The sequence below is a fragment of the Paroedura picta genome, chromosome 15 (genome assembly GCF_049243985.1).
Source record: "Paroedura picta isolate Pp20150507F chromosome 15, Ppicta_v3.0, whole genome shotgun sequence".
Classification (NCBI taxonomy): domain Eukaryota; kingdom Metazoa; phylum Chordata; class Lepidosauria; order Squamata; family Gekkonidae; genus Paroedura; species Paroedura picta.
In genome coordinates this window covers 7358696-7375983 of record NC_135383.1, presented here as the reverse complement: position 1 = coordinate 7375983, position 17288 = coordinate 7358696, and the positions used below count along the sequence as shown (strand labels likewise).

At 50.1% G+C, this 17288-nt stretch overlaps 1 protein-coding gene across 5 annotated transcripts; it reads right to left on the bottom strand.

The window, feature by feature from the left end:
* Positions 1 to 406: 406 nt before the first annotated feature.
* Positions 407 to 16427, bottom strand: DNAJC16 (DnaJ heat shock protein family (Hsp40) member C16). Of its 5 annotated transcripts, none has more exons than XM_077312056.1 (16): positions 16171 to 16427; positions 15489 to 15578; positions 13914 to 14100; positions 12243 to 12309; positions 11312 to 11651; positions 9889 to 10073; positions 9016 to 9120; positions 8257 to 8415; positions 7712 to 7842; positions 7267 to 7450; positions 6514 to 6696; positions 5847 to 5923; positions 4941 to 5021; positions 4733 to 4828; positions 3927 to 4103; positions 407 to 3022 (listed from the first exon to the last, which is right to left on the bottom strand). In XM_077312056.1, the coding sequence occupies exons 3-16, from the start codon at positions 14078 to 14080 to the stop codon at positions 2629 to 2631; spliced, it is 2346 nt and encodes a 781-aa protein (XP_077168171.1). In that variant the 5' UTR covers positions 14081 to 14100; positions 15489 to 15578; positions 16171 to 16427; the 3' UTR covers positions 407 to 2628. The 5 variants fall into 5 exon arrangements, with proteins under 5 accessions (XP_077168171.1, XP_077168172.1, XP_077168170.1 ...); XM_077312057.1 differs by lacking the exon at positions 16171 to 16427 and adding an exon at positions 15971 to 15986; XM_077312055.1 differs by lacking the exon at positions 15489 to 15578.
* Positions 16428 to 17288: the final 861 nt, after the last annotated feature.

Below are 17288 nucleotides of genomic sequence, written 5' to 3'. Positions count from 1 at the left end.
CCTCCACTGCACTTCCTCCACCCTTGACCCAGAGTTGGCAACCCTTAATTGCATGCATTCCAAAACGGTCAACCAAAACATGGGACAGCCGTAGAACCCACTGAGTCCTCTCCTGGACTGAGAACGTAATATTTTGCACAAGCCGACGTGAAAACGTACACGACCCAGGTTTCTTAACTTGTGCAATTTATTTGGAGTCTGGGAGATGGGGAAAGGGGCAGAGAATTATTCCAGAAGGGATCGTGGAAAAAGACCAGCAGTGCCTTTCTATGGCAACTGGACCAGGAAGCTTCTTTGACCCGCCCAGGAGGTTTTGGTTGGCGGCCAGAGCTCCACAATAAGCCCGCAACAACCTCGCGGGCCCACAGGCCAGGAGTCGCTGTGAAATTCCAAACCACCATCTGGGTCACACGTTAAAATAGTTTTATTTCAGTTGCGAAATCTGTCTGTCTTCAAAGCAAAACAAAATCAGTGCCTGTTCACAGTATCCCCCCTTCCCCAAAGGAGACAATTTTGCTCAATAAATTATGTATCCCGCCCCCGAGTATCAAAAGTGCAAAATGTTCTGCCTTCTTCTCAAACCGATTCCCCGCCTGGCTGGATTTGAACTAGCTCCCGGCAACGTTTTGCAGAAGACAAAAGACGGATGCTGTAAGGCAGCTACAGGGATTATGGCAACTATTTCAAAGGGAACACAGACAACTAAACTCGAACCAACCCCCCTCGGGCCTTTTGAAGCGGCTTTGCTCCAGATTTGAGGGGGGGGAGGGTTGTATGTTTTGGGACCCGCACAGGGGAAGCACGAGACTGTGAGAGACGGTTACTGAGAGGGGAGAAAAATCAGTCTTTTTCAGACCGACAGGAATTTCTGTCCGTGGATTTGCAGAATGGGTGGAAGTTTCCCCGACCTTTTGGGAAATAAAGGAAATTGAGTTCCTTAGTTCCTGGCAGCTATGCTCTACTTTGCAAGGGGGTGGGGAGATCTCTTCCCCCCCCCCACCCCCCTGGCACATTCAGGTTCAAAGCAGGCACTCCAAAACAGTCCCCTGAGTCCTCCCTGGTATCCCCACCCCCCACCCAAAACAGATACAGCAACTTTCCCGTATATGATAAAAGGTCAGAGAAGGATGCATGTGCCCTTGGCAAAGTTCCTGGGTCCTCAGCACCCCCTAATTGTCTGCTAGACGGCTGTACCCCTGCCTGTAGCAAGTTGTTATGGCAGCTGTTGCTGCCGTCCTTGTCTCTTGCATGCATGGGGAGGTTTGTTTTCTTTCTCAACGCGGAAGAGCCCATCCGGGATCCTAATCCAGAATTCCACCACTGCTGCTGGCTGTGGAACGGACACCCGGGTCCCTCGGTCCAAAGCCAGCTGGAGAGACGCAATCGCACTGAAGGAGGACTTCAGCTTGGAAACGGCAGTGGAGGTGCCGTCTCACAATTCGGTTTGAGCGAACACCCGGGCCTAGACCCCGGTTTCAAAATGGCTGAAAGTGAACGCGTTGTGGAGGGGCGGGGGGGGGGGGTAACCTCCCCTTTCCCCAATAGGAAAATTAAACCTCTTCAGAGCAGAGAATTTGGGAAAGCTCATTAGCTAACCTAGCTGGAGAGGGAGGCAGAGAGAGAGAGACAAGAGACAGCTTGAAGTTCCTTGACTCAAGAGAAGGGTGGTTTAAGGGCTGCCCTAGAGCCGAGCCACTGGCACGAAAGCGTTGGACATTTCACCTTCACCTGTCAGGTTCACACCCAGGTGACACCTTACAATCTAAGAGGCGTGGGCTCAGGACGATGGCTGTACAAGTCTTAAAAACAAAGAGAAGATGGAGAAGGCATCACAATGGGGGCTTCAAACGGCTCCCGGCCGGGATGACCCTCCCTGCTGACAGCTTAGCGGGTGAATTCCCTTTGTGGGTTTTTATTGCACAGAGGACCTTGGAGGGCATGCAGAGATGCATTAGCCGCCACCCCCCTTTCCCTTAACCCCAGCGGTCTTTGAGCACAAAGGGAGATACCCCCAAACACATTCCAAATCACTTACCACCCAGGGGGAAAGGGGAGGGGGGACCCACAAAGTCAGAACTCCTGACGCACAAAGCAGAGAGGGCACTGCAGCCTAAACGCGGGAAAAGAAGGGCAGGGCGGCTCAGGCTGCTTCCCAATGAGGTTTTCGCTTCAGTGAAAACACAAAACCAAATAATCATTAAAAAAAAAATTACAGTACGCAAAAACAAGCTCCGGTAGCAGCGAAGCCAGAAGTTTCCGCCGACGTCAGAGAAAACCCCCGAGATAGAACCGAAGCGGGCTGGGAAAGCAGGGTAGAGAGTCCGTCGCTGGCTAGGATCTGTCCGGCGCTACTCCTGAACGTTCGAACCGCTTGGAACCAGAAATATCAGCCGTTGCATTTTTTAAAAAACTTTTTCCATCACTCCTAGGTTGAAAGACATGGGGGACAAGGCTTCTAAATGCAACAGGGCCTAGGAGAACCTTCTCTAAAAAGCTACCGTCTAGTCGACACGACGTAATTCCCAGAAAGGAGATGTTTTGTGTTTGCCCTCTTTCAGAGTCTGCAGCAGTGATCAGATCCTTGGTTTTGGTTTCTGTTCTCCTTTTCCTAAAACCCCCTTTTGTTTTTCAGTCTAGCGCAGGCCACGACGGGATATAAAACCGCTGTAGGGAACCTTCCAGGAGTCTCTCCATCCATAACGATAGCTTGTCGAGTTTGCTTTTGACCGACCTGGCCCGGGGGGGACTGAAAGAGGAGGGCTTCCCTTGGCCTTCCGCTAGGTCGGGGTCGTCGCAGCGTCCCGAGGCGTCCGCGCCCTCCTCCCACTTGCGGGGCTTGAAGAGGCAGAAGTACTTTTTGTGGCCGTTCAAGGCCAGGACGTAGCCTGTGTAGTCGCGCTCCAGGAAGTGCTTGTCGTACTGGTTGGGGATGGGGGCGGCGTCCTGCGCGAACTCCAGCACGTACTCCAGCCATTCCCTGTGCTTGTCCAGGCTGAGAAAGGAGAAGTGGAGGCAGCTGCTCCTGGAGGGGGAGAGGAGGAGGGCTGGTTTCATAGAATCACAGAATCATAGAGTTGGAAGGGGCCAGACAGGCCATCTAGTGAATCCCCCTGCTCAATGCAAGATCAACCTAAAGCATCACAGAATCATAGAGTTGGAAGGGGCCATACAGGCCATCTAGTCCAACCCCCTGCTCAACGCATCCTAAAGCAAAGGTTTGGTGGTTCCCCGAGAGGAAAGGCAAGAGAGGAGACAGGTGAGCCCTAAAATCAAATGCAGTGAACGTGCAGGAAGGCCCCGGAATGCACACCCGAAATCACTTGTTATCTCAGAGCAGCTTTTCTCAATATTTTTTAAAATCGAGAAACCCCTGAAACATTTGTCAGGCTTTGAGAAACCCCAGAAGTGATATGATGGTGCAGAATACGATTGGGAAGAATGGCTGTGGACACGCCCACCCGGGGCCCTTCCACTTCCCACCCCCCCCAGGCCCAGCATTGGCCATCTGGGGAGGGGAGGGTCAACACAGGACAAAAACCCCACAATGCGCGTGCATGCCTCTGTACACACAAAACCCTTCATTTTTAAAATTGGAAAAGTGTCTCCGGAACTGGGTTCCAGTCACTTCTTTGCATCCCTATGGAATGGGAACTGTGACAAGCCACCGTGGTTGAAACGGTAGAAAGATCACCCCTGAAGCATGCCAGGAATGCAAAAGAATTCGGCCCCATGACCAGAAGAGAAGGAAAATGTGGTGGAACCATATTCTTATTGGGGTGAGCTGGCTAGCTTTACCTAAGTATGAATATTGAGCTCCGTGGGGAGGAAGGATGTTGCAAGAATGCACTCATGCAGGTCCACCCCCCCCACCTAGAGAACATGATGCCGCCTTCTCCGCAGTGTGGAATTAACCGTCCTGTACCCACCCAGTAAAGGTGTAGACCTCCAGGGCAAACTTCTGAAGCAGGGGTGTTTTTGTGGAGTTTGAAAGGATCAGCACCACGTTCATGTGCCCAGGCCTCAGGCGCACCAGGTTACTCATGTAGGTGATATCTGTTAGTTCCGTCACCTCAACAAAGCCCTTCTTGGGAATCCTGAAAGAACTGAAGATTTATGGAATTACTGAAGAACTGTAATTCGGAAATACAGTGGACATCATGTATGAATCGTACAGAACTGGAGGCTGGCTAAAATTCCTCTGTTCTCCCCCGACATTGTGAAATCTAAGGTTAACAAGATATTCTGTTTCGAACGCTTCAGGTAATCAGATCTGAGAATCTGGTCTTTTGGGCTTACTGTGCAAAACTACAAGCCGGTTCTAAAAAACAAACAAACTATTCCCGCAATTTGGAATTTCAGCCTTGGAGAGACAACTCACAGGCCTGCAAGAACCAGATCTAGCTGTCGATTGTTAGAAACTCTCTTTTTTTTTTTTACAAAGGTAAAGAATCTGAGAATCTAGTAAGAATCTGAGAAATTGCAATTAATTTCAAAGTCAAGTTAGGTGGAATAAGAAATGCATGCACTCTGACCGACACTCTCTGTACATTCTTGTTAACTGTTTCCTGAATCATTTAATTATAACACTGTTTCCGGCTAAGGAGGTAAGGTTTTCGTCTCTGCTTGGAATAAACAAGCAAGCTTCTGATCTCCTTGGTGAGGAGGCCGGGATCACAGTTTAAGGCCTGACTGCTGTCTCCTTACACAGCACTGAGGAAATATTCAGGGGCACCTGTTGTCTTTTGTGAAGCTCGTGTCGTTCTTCTCGCTCTTTGAAGCAGGATCCTCTTTCTTGGGAGGAGGCGCATCCCTCTCGTCGCCCGAGTCACTGCAGAATAAAACAAAACGGCCACAAAAAGCGACGATTAACATCGATTCCGGAAACCGGAGATCCAAAATGCAAAGGGGGATGGGGGCGGGGAGGAGAAAGGGCTGCTTACCTGAAAGCTTGAACAATAACTGTCCCGAAAAGAATGAAGAGGGCTGAGAAGATGAGCGACAAGAGGGGCATCATTTCCCGCCTGCAAGAGATGCCTTGAGTGAAGGCTAGCCCCAAATGGGCACCCACGGCCTGCCCCTGCTTGGTCTGGGAGCGCCCTTTCCCTCCCCTACCTGTAGGCTAACCACCAAGCTTCCAAAGGAGGGGAAAATGGAGACAACTCATGGATCAGTCCCCTTCTGCATCTCTGCAAGCCACCTTCCTCCTAACATCTCCACTTCCTTCTCTTGACCTCCCAAGAGCTGTGTGCTCCCACAATGACAACTCCTCTCAGCTGGTTCCTGGACACAGGCCAGCTATTTGTCACCTACGTGCACATCCTTTCCTGTCATGGCTGCTCCCTTCCAAGGGAGGGCCAGAGATGGAAGAAGAAGCCTGCATGGTGAGGACTTCCTAACAGGTCCTCTCAGGCTCTCCCCCACCCAAAGCAACCTAAGTAAGCAGGCTGGAAGGGTTGGGATCAAGAGATGCTCTCCTAGTGACAACTTGAAGCAAATGCTCCAAAAAGACGGAATTGTTTCGGTGAGTGGGTGGGGAGGATTCAACGTATCCAAAGGAGCTGAGCTCACCCCACCTTCAAATTCCGTAAAATTTGCATTTGTGGTAACATAGCAAAGCCACGATCCAGAAAGCTGAAACCCATGGACCGATCCTACTCATTCCTCCTGTCCTTAACCCAGGAAAGCTCTTGAGGGAGATGGAGCTTGGTTCCTGCTTGGTCCTTCTACTCCCTCGCAAGAGGCCTAAATAGCACAGGCTGTTTCGCGGAACACGTACACCAGACCTTCCCCCCCAAAAAAGTGCAAATTCAATCTCCACTGTTTGATTTTGGACACAGGACCCATACCAGTTGCTGTGGAAGAGGCTGTCCCAGCATTCCGACAGGTAGTCGACAGCAGAATAGGTCCAGCGGAGAAAGAAAATCTGCATCGGGAGAGGAAGGAGGTGTTTAGTGACACAAAGGGCACTGCCCTTCCCACGCCAGCAACTTCAGAGAAACCAACCTCAAGGGCTAGGTTTAGGGGTGGCCGCTCTTGCCTTGGTTTGGCAACAGAACAAATAATGGGGCCGCGAGACTATTCTCTCTTCCTCGATTGCAGATTCTACATCAGCTTTCCAGAGATTTTTTTTATCGTTGAAAACTCCTGAAACATTTTTCAGGCTTCGAGAATCCCCAGAAGTGGCACAATCATGCAGAAGCATCGCTGTGGACACGCCCACCTGGGGCCCCTCCCCTTCCTACCCACTGCAGGCCCATCATGGGCCATTTTGGAAGAAGGGGGTATGGGTCAACAAGACCATATATGGTCGTATCACCTGATAAATGTTTAACAAGTTTAAAATATATATTACAAATAATGATAACTTTCACCCATTTGGGAAACCCCAGAGTCATGAAACCCTGACCTAGAGCTCTCTGGGATTGAATTCTCAGGGCCACCATCCCTGCTCCACCGAGGGCCCTCTCCCTATGACATACCCAGAGGTATGCTAGAACCGTCAGTGTTACTCACAGGAGCAAGCTCATCGTTCAAGTCTACCAGGATCGCGTCGGAGGAGAGAAATCCGGGGTCCATCCTTAACTGGTCCAACATATCCAGAAGGATGAAGTTGTCTTCTTTGCTGCCGCTCCAGGGCTCTTCCAGAGCTCTGTAGACCACCCGACCTGCGTTGTTGTGCCTCTCCAAGATGACCACCTGGACCAGAGATGGAGCAGACGGCAGTTTTGTGGGGAAGAGCACACATGTTAAAAAGACGACGCTTGGTATCATTCCATTGACACCCAGCAACGCAGGGTCACTTCCTGATGTTTCTCGTTGGGGGGGGGGGAGGGCAAGGGTCATTCAGAACTTGGAGGGTCCCCTGATCCTGCTCCACGGAACACAACTTTGCAAGAATCTCTGCAAACTCTGCCTTGTGACCCTGGTATTCCCATCCGAATACTGACCAGGGCAAACCTTGCTTATCTTCCAAGATCTGTTGAGACCAAGCTAGGCTGGGTCATCTCGGTCAGAGACTTAAAGTGGTGTTCTCAGGCCGTAGAGAGGACCTGTCGGCGTCTGGCAGCTGTTGCCCAGCAGGTTTCTATGCCACTCTTACTCTCATGGAATTCAGAGCAGCAAGCAAGGTTCCCCTCGCCATTATTGTAGCAACACCACCACCCTACGAGGTGGGTCAGCTGAGATTGCGTGACCGACCCCTCTGCTTTTCTGTCTGAGAGGGGATTTGAACCTGGACCTCCCTGGCCAGGCACGTCGGATACTCACGGCAGACTTCCCCCAGAACTTGTCATCGTCCGGCACTAAAGCCCGGGCAAACTCCCTCTGGCTGCTCCCGTAGATGTGGACGAACCTCAGGGTGTCTTTGGTGTTGGCCATGGCGAAGGCCAGAAACGCTTCGGAGCCTGCAGCAAACTTGTCACTCTCACCGGTGATCAAGACCACGCAGTACCTAGACCCCCGACCAAGGAAAGAGAGTTCAAGGTCACCTGAGAGACACAAGAGGACTGGGGTCCTTGTTGGAATCATGTCAGAGGCAGGCAAATACCAAGGGAGGCACGATCTTCTCTGTGAGTGCCCGGGATGGCCTTGGAAGCGGAATTACGATCTTAAAGGTGCCCCATGATTCAAAATTTGTACATTTAAGCCCTCTAACCAGGTTCTGAAGGCTCTTTAATGAGCAACATGGAGCAATTCTCGCCGTGTGTCTTACTTGTGCTGCCTGTGAGACTTTTTCACGGGACACAGCTCCTGGAAAAGCTTCTGGCTGGTGAGCCGCGAGGCCATCAGGAATTTGTTCTGAGAAAGGAAATCGTCAATAAGCTGTTTCTTCATCCCCCGAGCCTGGAAGGAAGGAAACCTGGTCAACACCAGCGAATGCTGGAAGAAGGAACCAATTAAGAAACTTACATCCTGCCTTCGGATGGATTTAAACGCATTTCTAGAACCCCCAAATCCCAAAGCGTGTTCTGTTTTAACTCACTGAAGGAATAGCCAGCTAACATGAGAGCTCAAGAGAAGAAAAGCTATTCAAGTAGCTAGAAAGACAAGTAATTACCGTGGGCCGCTTGGCCTCCTTTAATATAGGAATGCTCTGGAACCAAAACCCTACCGCAGAGGTGGGCAAACTGTGGCCCTCCAGAAGTCCATGGACTACAATTCCCATGAGCCCCTGCCAGCAAATGCTGGCAGGGGCTCATGGGAATTGTAGTCCATGGACTTCTGGAAGGACCACAGGGGTGTCCTGGAGAACGCTACCTGGATGACATCGGCGGGCTTGTCGACGTGCTCCTTGAAGACCATCATGGTGGGCGTGTAGACGTTGATGTTGTACTGGCTGGACAGCTCTTCGATCCCTCGGAGACCGACGTACACGTAGCCGAAGGATAAATACTCCCGGTATGCAAAAGCGGTCAGCTGGAAGGAAACGAACATGCCCGCGGTATTGGCGCTTGCAGCTCTTGATGCAAAACAAGTCAGGATCCCTCCCCTTCTCTCACTATCAGTTATTTTCGGATTCTGTTATTCATGATCAGAGGATGCAGATGGGCCCCTAGGACACTAGACTGTGATGCCTTCCCTAGCTAAGGACCTAGCTAAGATGCCGCTAAGCAAAAACAGCCTTGGCCCTTTGCCTCTCCTGAGCCAGTGTAGTTCCACCCCCTGCTCCCTGCTCCACCTTTTTACCAGTTTGCTCTCACTTGGCAGACTTTGAATACCTCCCTGTTTTGCTGCATATGCCTTCCCATTCCTCTTTCCCCCGCTAATCCACGTTTTCCTTGTCCCCAAAGGCCTTACTCATCTCCCACAAATTTTAAATCCCAGCCCACAATGGTGTCAGGGAAGACCTCTTTGGGATTGGTGGCACCTTTAAGTAGAGGGAAAGGCGAGCTCTCAAGATCATGCCCCGCACAAAAGCTCCAGAAATGAAGCCAGAAGGCCACCACTGCTCGATACTGATACTGGTCCCTAAAGGGGGAGTTATGAAGCTACCACTGAATGGTGAAGCCCCTTTACCTTGTATAACAGCGGGACGAGAGGCATGTGATCAAACAGCAGCACATGTGGCTTGTTCTCCTTCTTCCAGTTTGAGAGGAATTTGATGTAGTTTTTATCTGTAATCTTCAACGTAAAACACAAATATTAGTTTCCAAATGCTCAGGGGGAAGGCTACGTTCCAGGATCGGGTGTAGGGTTTTAGAACAGTTATTTGGAAGACATTTCACTTTTTATGGAGATTGTATGAGACAGTTTTAGGCCGAAGACGTAATGATGGCCACTAGCATAATGGTTTTAAAAATGAGACCAGAGCAGACTTTCTGAACCAGAAACCCGGAGGTTTCTTGACAGCCCTGGGTTCCCCAAATGGGTGGGAGTTAATTAATATATTTTAAAAAATGTGTTGGTGTCGGGTGATATAACCACATATGGTCATGCTGACTTGCCCCCCCCCCCTTCTAAAATGGCCAATAATGGGCCAGGAGGGGGTGGGAAGGGGAGGGGCCCCGGATGGGCATGCACACAGCTAAGCTTCCCAACCATATTCTGCACAATCACACCAATTTGGGGGTTTCTCAAAGCCTGAAGAATCTTTCAGGGGTTTCTCAATGATTAAAAACAATTGAGAAAGGCTGGACTAACAAACTCATGGAGGATGAGTGCCTCCACGGATAAATGGAACCTCCCCGTCTGGAAGCAGTGTACCTGTGCACATTGGATTCTGGGGGAGAGCAGCAGAGGGAAGCTGTTGTCCTCATTTCCGGCATGTAAAGCTTCCCCAAGATGCCTGCCTGGCCACCCAGAGAAAACCGGCTGTCCTCTGGCTTGATTCAGCCACAAAGTCCTTATCCACCGTCTCAAAAGTGCGAATCGCCTCACAAAGGAACTTACCTTCTCCACGAGGTTCCCAGGAAGAAGGCTCTCTACAAACTGGCGCAGGTTCTCCCGCACGACGGCGTTGTGGAAAAAGGTTATTCTCCCATTGATAAGCCCCAGGATTGAAGGGGTGCTGTGGGCCCCCAGGTGATGCGCCAGGCGTCTCTCGTAACCAGCATGAACAACGCCAATGCCCACTCCTGAAAGAGGAAAGTGAGGCCAGTCAGGAAAGACGTCCCAAGCCAAGACTGAATTGGATTGGAGAACCAATGCTCAAAACTGTAGCACTCGTGCCTCCCAATTCTGACAGGGGCAGTGTGACATCGGTACACAAGAGCCTCTTGTGGCGCAGAGTGGTAAGGCAGCAGACATGCAGTCTGAAAGCTCTGCCCATAAGGCTGGGAGTTCAATCCCAGCAGCCGGCTCAAGGTTGACTCAGCCTTCCATCCTTCCGAGGTCGGTAAAATGAGTACCCAGCTTGCTGGGGTAATAACTGGGGAAGGCCCTGGCAAACCACCCCATATTGAGTCTGCCATGAAAACGCTGGAGGGCGTCACCCCAAGGGTCAGACATGACTCGGTGCTTGCACAGGGGATACCTTTACCTTAACATCAGTACAAGATCTATTTTCCCCCTCCAGATTAAAACGCAAGCCCCCCCCCCTTCTTTGAGTAAAAACTCCCCTCCCAGCCCGCAGAGAAGACCTGCTCCAGGCATCTCAAGCACAGGCGGCTGACTTGGGCTTGCCTCTGGATTAAACCGAGGCAAAGGTATGTCAGGCAGCCTCTTCTCTTCCCTACAGAGGGCTGCTCCTGTTGCGCCTCCTTCACCAGGAGAGACGGCTGCATCTGACTCAGAGCTGGAGCCATGCTGCTCCCAGCAGAAGCTGAAGGAGAAAGGCCAGAACGGTGAATCACGCCAGCTCCTCTGTGGATGGGCACTCGAGGCTCGCAGGAGCCTTTAATTATTCAATTAATTTTATTCCCGAGAACAGCACGCCGGCCCTCCCAGCGTGGCTGCGGAACTGCAGAGTGCAGCCCGGCTGTGAAAATGGATTTAGAAACAACTCAGGGAAACAAAGGGAGCCGTCTCAGACCTCTGCTGGTTTCCTGGCTCAGTTCAAGGGGCTGGTGATGAGGGAACAAAATCCTTAAAGGCCACCTTGCTTCCTACAACTCACCCAGACCTTTAGGATCAACCAAGAACATCCTTTTGAGGACATCATCTAGGAATCAGAAAGGTTCACAGAGAGGCGTTTTCAGTGGAAATCTCTCAGTTTCTCCTTGGCTTGGAGACTTATTGAAGCAAGAGTTTGTGTGCTGCCTGGCGGCAACACAAGAAGTTTTGGTTGCAACGGTTAAGTGAGTCGGGGAAACAGTATCCTATCAAGGCAGGCGTGACGCCCGGTTAAAGGACCCCAAGCTCGTTCCTTCCTTACCCAGCGCTTCCAGCTCCTGCACCACTTCCTTCCACACGGGCTCAATGTGGATGCAGCTGAAGCACCAGTCCGACGTGATTTTAATGAGGTAGGGCTTCCGGAAGCTGTCGGGCACGATCTCGTTGACGTAGTGCGAGAAATGCAGCAGGTACTTCTCGTCGGAGGAGTCCCGGTGGTCCGAATTGAAGGGGAAGTGGAAAAAGGACTCGTCAAAATAAAAACTTTCGTGGAAGTGGTGGAATTGCCGCTGCTGGTGCTGCTGCTGCTGCGGGTACCCCTGGTTCTCCCCCACGTCCCCGTAGCGGTCAAAACTTAATCTCTTCTCCTCGTTGGAAAGGATCTGGTTGGAGGGGGGAAAAAAGGGTACGTTGTGTCCTCAGTCTCTGATAAAGACTGCATTTATTTTCAGCTCATTTCAGCATGACTAGTTTGCCTTTGTTTTTGGTTCCTTTAAGCCAGGGGTATTCAAACTGTGGCCCTCCAGATGTCCATGGACTACAATTCCCAGGAGCCCTTGCCAGCATTCACCAGCGAATGCTGGCAAGGGCTCCTGGGAATTGTAGTCCATGGACATCTGGAGGGCCGCAGTTTGACTACCCCTGCTTTAAGCGTTCCAAGAATAAGACCACCAAGGCCAGGCTCACAACGCTAAATCCAAATTTTAAACAATGCCTAACAGTAAACACAGCAGCCCCAATGACCCAAGGTTGGTCAGATTTCTTCAGCTCTGCTCTGCACCCTGCAACCTCACTAACCACTTTTTCCGTGCTTCCTACATAAAAAGCCTGCTTAAAGAAAAAAAAAAAAAACTGCTGCACTGCACCTTTAAGAGATGCCTTCAGTCCCTGGGAGCTCACACTGGAATTAAACGACTGCTGATTTTCCATTCAACCAGAACTCCCCCCCACCCCCCTGCCCCGGCATTTAATACCTCGTAGGCCTTGCTAATTTGAATGAACTTATCTTCCGCTCCGGGGTCCTTGTTTTTATCAGGGTGCCTGAAATGCAAGCGGGGGAAAAAAAAAAGAGAGAGAGAAAAGAGTCAGCGATTTGATCCAAGGCTGGCAGCTTCAAGTTTGGGGCTGCAGGGGCAACGGAGATAGCGCTGGCATTATGCAAAGCTTGATCTCCTTGACGTTTGAAGGGGCTTATTTCCTGTGTTCCAAGCATGGTAAAGAGGTGGGGAGGGCAACCAGGCCTCTGCAAGTGGCGTTCGCTTCATACGCAAACGGATAAATGGAGGCAGGGAACAGAGATAAAGTATTAGCGCTGCCTCCTGGCAAAAAGGAAGCCTTATGTCGCCCACCTTATTGTTCCTGAGACTCGAAACGCAGACTGCCCACTCGTTTCCACGAGTCTAGCGGCAGCTGCATGGGCTAGAATCACAGCTTGGCTGTTCTCTTTGTAATACCCCATAAAGGTCAAATAGAAGAAAAACCGTGCCAAATCAGAGCATCCGTCCACCTTGCCGAATGTTATCTATTCTGATGAACGGCGGCTCTCTGGGTGGGATACTTTCTCCAACGCCTGCTGTCTTAAGACTCTTTCAGTGGGGTTGTCAGGAGCTGTGCAACCTCCTGCACTTTATTTCACACATGGTCCACTGTAGTGGAACCACAGAGAGAGAAAGTGTAGGGTCTGAGCGATCCTGGTTGGACACCCTGCTCCACTGTGGCCCTGGGCAAGGCATCCTTCTTGCTCAGCCCTGGCATACCTCATGGGAGCGCGAGAAAGGAAAATGGGAATGAACTTGGTACGTGGACAGCCGTTAAAGGCTTATTGATTGATTTCATTCAAACACAGCATAGTGCCAGCTCCTATAAAATGCCAACAAATACAGACTAAAAGCATATTAGTGTAGGAGCTATCCATTATTGATAAAACATATTAAGATATAACATATGCAGCATAAGAGCATATTAAAACGAACGCTTGGATTTCTACTTCTATATTTAAGTGGAACATAGGGAGGGTCGTTGAGGTCGATGATTTCATTTATTTGCTTCTACAAGTAGCTGTCTTAGCCAATTTCTGTGCAACGGCCATTAGGCTATCTGCTTGCAGACTGTTTCCTACTGTTACTTGGAGGTGGTCCTAATTTGGGGGGATCCTTCTCCAAGAGGAGAAGGATAGAGGAGAGGACAGTGCTAGAGGAGATCAGCCCTGACTGCTCCTTAGAAGGCCAGATCCTGAAGATGAAAAATTCTTTGGCCACCTCATGAGAAGGAAGGACTCCCTGGAGAAGAGCCTAATGCTGGGAGCAATTGAGGGCAAAAGAAGAAGGGGACGACAGAGAATGAGGTGGCTGGATGGAGTCACTGAAGCAGTCAGTGCAAACTTTAAATGGACTCCGAGGAATGGTAGAGGACAGGAAGGCCTGGAGGATCATTGTCCATGGGGTTGCGATGGGTCGGACACAACTTTGCACCTAACAACAACAACACCTTCTCCAAAAACCCAAGGCCCTTCGCTATCCTTATTTTAGATTCTCTCTCCACAGTCAAAGCACATTTTCCCCAAAGGCTGACCCAGCCTCACAAACAACAGGCTGCCAGTTTTTAGGCCAGAAGCGAGATCAAATTGTATTTCTCGGTTCACATACCACTCTCGGGCCAGCTTCTTGTACGCTTTCTTAATGTCTGCCTGGCTGGCCGTCCTGCTGACTCCCAGGATCCGATATGGGTCAAAGTCAATGGCAGATAAGATTTGCAAGGCCAGGATGAGAAACAGAACCACAACCAGGGAGATGCTAAACCTCTTCGTTTCCATGGTGCTTTCCTTCAGAGAACCTGCAAAGAAGTTTTGCCACAGGTTTAACGGGAAAGGGTAGAAATTCAGAACTGCTTGTGGTAAAGCACAACAGACACAGGCTCTGGGTCCCTTATTGCTCCCCACCACACACAAGCACACACACATACACCCTGTCCTGGAAACAACTTCGTTTTTGCCTCCTCCACAGGACTTCAGCAATGGATGCTATCTTTGACAACTTAAAGAAGGAAACAAATTCAGGGGACAGATTTGTTGACAGCTGTTAAGCACGATGTATAAGCAGAACTTTCATGTTCAGAGGCTATGTACTGGAATACCCCTCTCTTCCTTTTGGCGGCAGAGGATAGGCCCTGCAGTAACAGGTTTAAACTATGTGTAGAATAGTACCAGCAAGGTATCAGGAAAAAAATGTCCACCAGTGATGAAATTATCTACCTAAAGAGATGGTGAGCTTCCTCTCACTCGTGGTCTTTAAGCAGCAGCTGGACAGATATTTATCCAGGATGCTTTAGGCTGAACCTGTATTAGGGGGTTGGCCTAGATGGCCGGTAGGGCCCCTTCCAACTCCAAGATTCCATAAGAAACTCAGTCTGTAGATCACCTGTGAGGTAGGTTACAGCCAAGAGGGAATGCATGGAATAAGGTCCCCCAGTGAATCCCACAGCCAAGTAAGAACTCAAACCTAGGTCATTTCAGTCCAACATTCAAACCACTGTACCGCACTGTCTCAATGCCTCAAGACTGTACTATCTTACTCTATGACTATCTTACTCTATGACCAGATCAAGTGGTGTAAGAAACTACTGCAAGTATTTGACTTATTTGCACCCACACCCAGCACGCTCCTGCATCCTTCATTTCTTCTTTTAAGTTTAGCATCAGAAGAACTCAACAAGCCAACTTCAAAACCTGTATCTCTTTCAACCCTTCAAAACTTTGTCAATGACCTAGCTCTGCAAGAAGAATGCAATTCTTGTTTATTACATGTTTATTATCACTGTGCAATTCTGGAACACCCTTCCAGGGCTGGCTGCCAATTCACCGGCAACAGTTCTCTGTACTATAGGGACTTTGGTCTGTAAGCACTTTTATATTGCTGACTTGAGCAATTGTCAATTTATCACTAATCTAAGTTAATATGTTGTTTACATAGACGTACTGTATTCAAAAGAAATTCCGTCTAAACATCAGGAAGACGTTCCTGACAGTCAGAGCGGTTTCTCAGTGGGACAGGCTTCCTCGGGAGGTGGTGGGTTCTCCATCTTTGGAAATTTTTAAGCAGAGGCTGGATAGCCATGTGACGGAGAGGCTGATTCTGTGAAGGCTTAAGGGGGTGGCAGGTGACAGTGGATGAGACCCACATAATCCAGGACTCACCAAAAAGAACCCAGTTGATTTAACCTACCTGGGAGCTATGAATCAGAGCAGTGAACCACACACACAGGGTTTCGCCACGAGTAATCCCACTCTCTCTCAGCCACTTCACCCCCTCAGCCTGGAAGACAAGGCCAACATCAGAGGCCCACCTTACACGGCTATCGCAACGCCAGCTGCAAACCCTCCAGGGAAGCACTCTGAAGCCTGAACAGTGAGACCACCACAGAAAAGCCGCCTATTAAATTACCTGCATCATAAAACAGCCGCCTAAAGAGGACTCAGAAGTCGAGCCCAGAAACGCAGGGCGACTGCATGCTTAAGCGTCTCGCCCTGCAGCTCCTGAAACTCAGGTAGACTGCACACGCCTAAGGAGGCTCTACCACCCATTCCCTTTCCTCCACACACCCCCCACCAAGCGACCCGCTGATAGGCTTCGCCCTCCTTGCAAATACAAGTACGTGCAAAAAAAAAAAAAACACCCTAAAACGTCTCCGAGTCTCTCTCCCTTACATGCCACTTTCTCCCAAGGAGGCCCCGCCATGCATTGGTGCTTCCCAGCCTGCAACCCCCCGAAGACAGGCCTCCCTAGGGCGACCGGGTATCGTCGGCTGCCCTCTCCTTCACGCCTCTCTCCCTCCCTCCGCTGACCCTCTCCGGACAGCCATCTTCCCCCCCTCCGCCGCCGCCCACGAAGGGCTCGCCATACCCACCCTGTTTGCGCCTCTCTCCCCGGTCCCCACTTCCGGCTTGGAGACCCGCCCCTCACCGCCGTCACCATAGAGACGGCGCAGCGAAACCCTCATTTCCGTCCCAGGCCGGAATGAGAAGTTAAGTTCCGCCTTCTTTGGCCGGAAGGAGCCTGTTAGGGCCGCCCCCTACCACGGAGATGCGCCGTTTGGCTAAAGGCTACCGTCTCCCGCTGGGGATAGAGCGGCGCAGGCCCGTGTTGTATGGTGGGAAATGAGCCCGGGACGCATGCGTAGTCGTTCGGCTGTCATAATGTTTTGGACTTGGAGGGGGTGGGTGGGTGTTTTTAAGAGGCGTCGACGCTGATTGGTTGGTTTGGTTGACAGCTTGCCTGACCCGGTTTTATTGCTTAGGGCGGCTGAAAAAGCGACATAGTTTTGTTATTTATTGTATTTATATACCGCTCTCTCCAAGTGCCCATGTAGAGTGAGTAATCCTAATTCAACCAAATAAATGTCTAAGGTGGTAAAGTTCCCACATGGTGTTGCCAACCTCCCGGTGAGGGCTGGAGGTCTCGGGTTGCAACTGATTTCCAGACTGCGTGTGTTGCTTATTTGTTGGTTTTTCTTTTTAAACATCAGTTCCATTTCTCCTGGACAAAATGGCTGCTTTGGAAGATGGAATGCATGGCATTATACTATAATACAAAATGTAGTTTTTTTTCTACTTGGCAACCAGCAATGGCTAGAAAATGCACCAAGTTTAAACCATTCATTAAAAAGCCACCAGTTCAAGCTACTTTTCGGCCACAGCCTTCTTCAGAAATGTGTTAAAAGAAATCAAGCGGGTCGGAGCTCCAAATGGCTGCAAGGCTCTTGACTTGCTCCAAAGCTTAAATTTGGGGACATACTAGATTTTGGGGACATACTAGAACTAGGGACAGCGATTGCCCATAGGAAATAATGGAAAGCATGTTTGTCCATAGGAAATAATGGAAAGCACGTTTGTTCATAGGAAATAAGGCAAACCACGTTTGCTCATACGAAATAATGGTAAGCCCGCTTGCCCATTGCTTCTCTGCATATTTATTCATTTATTTTATTTTTATTTATTTAATTTCTATACCGCCCTCCCATAGGGC

Excerpts from the sequence above, each read along its gene's own strand:
- DNAJC16 (XM_077312053.1), bottom strand. The coding sequence starts at position 16,001 with ATGGCGGGGCCTCCTTGGGAGAAAGTGGCAT. Across the intron at positions 11,652-12,242 it reads AAATTAGCAAGGCCTACGAG|ATCCTTTCCAACGAGGAGAA; the intron begins GTATTAAATGCC and ends CCCTCCAACCAG. Across the intron at positions 4,829-4,940 it reads GTTATTGTTCAAGCTTTCAG|TGACTCGGGCGACGAGAGGG; the intron begins GTAAGCAGCCCT and ends TTTATTCTGCAG.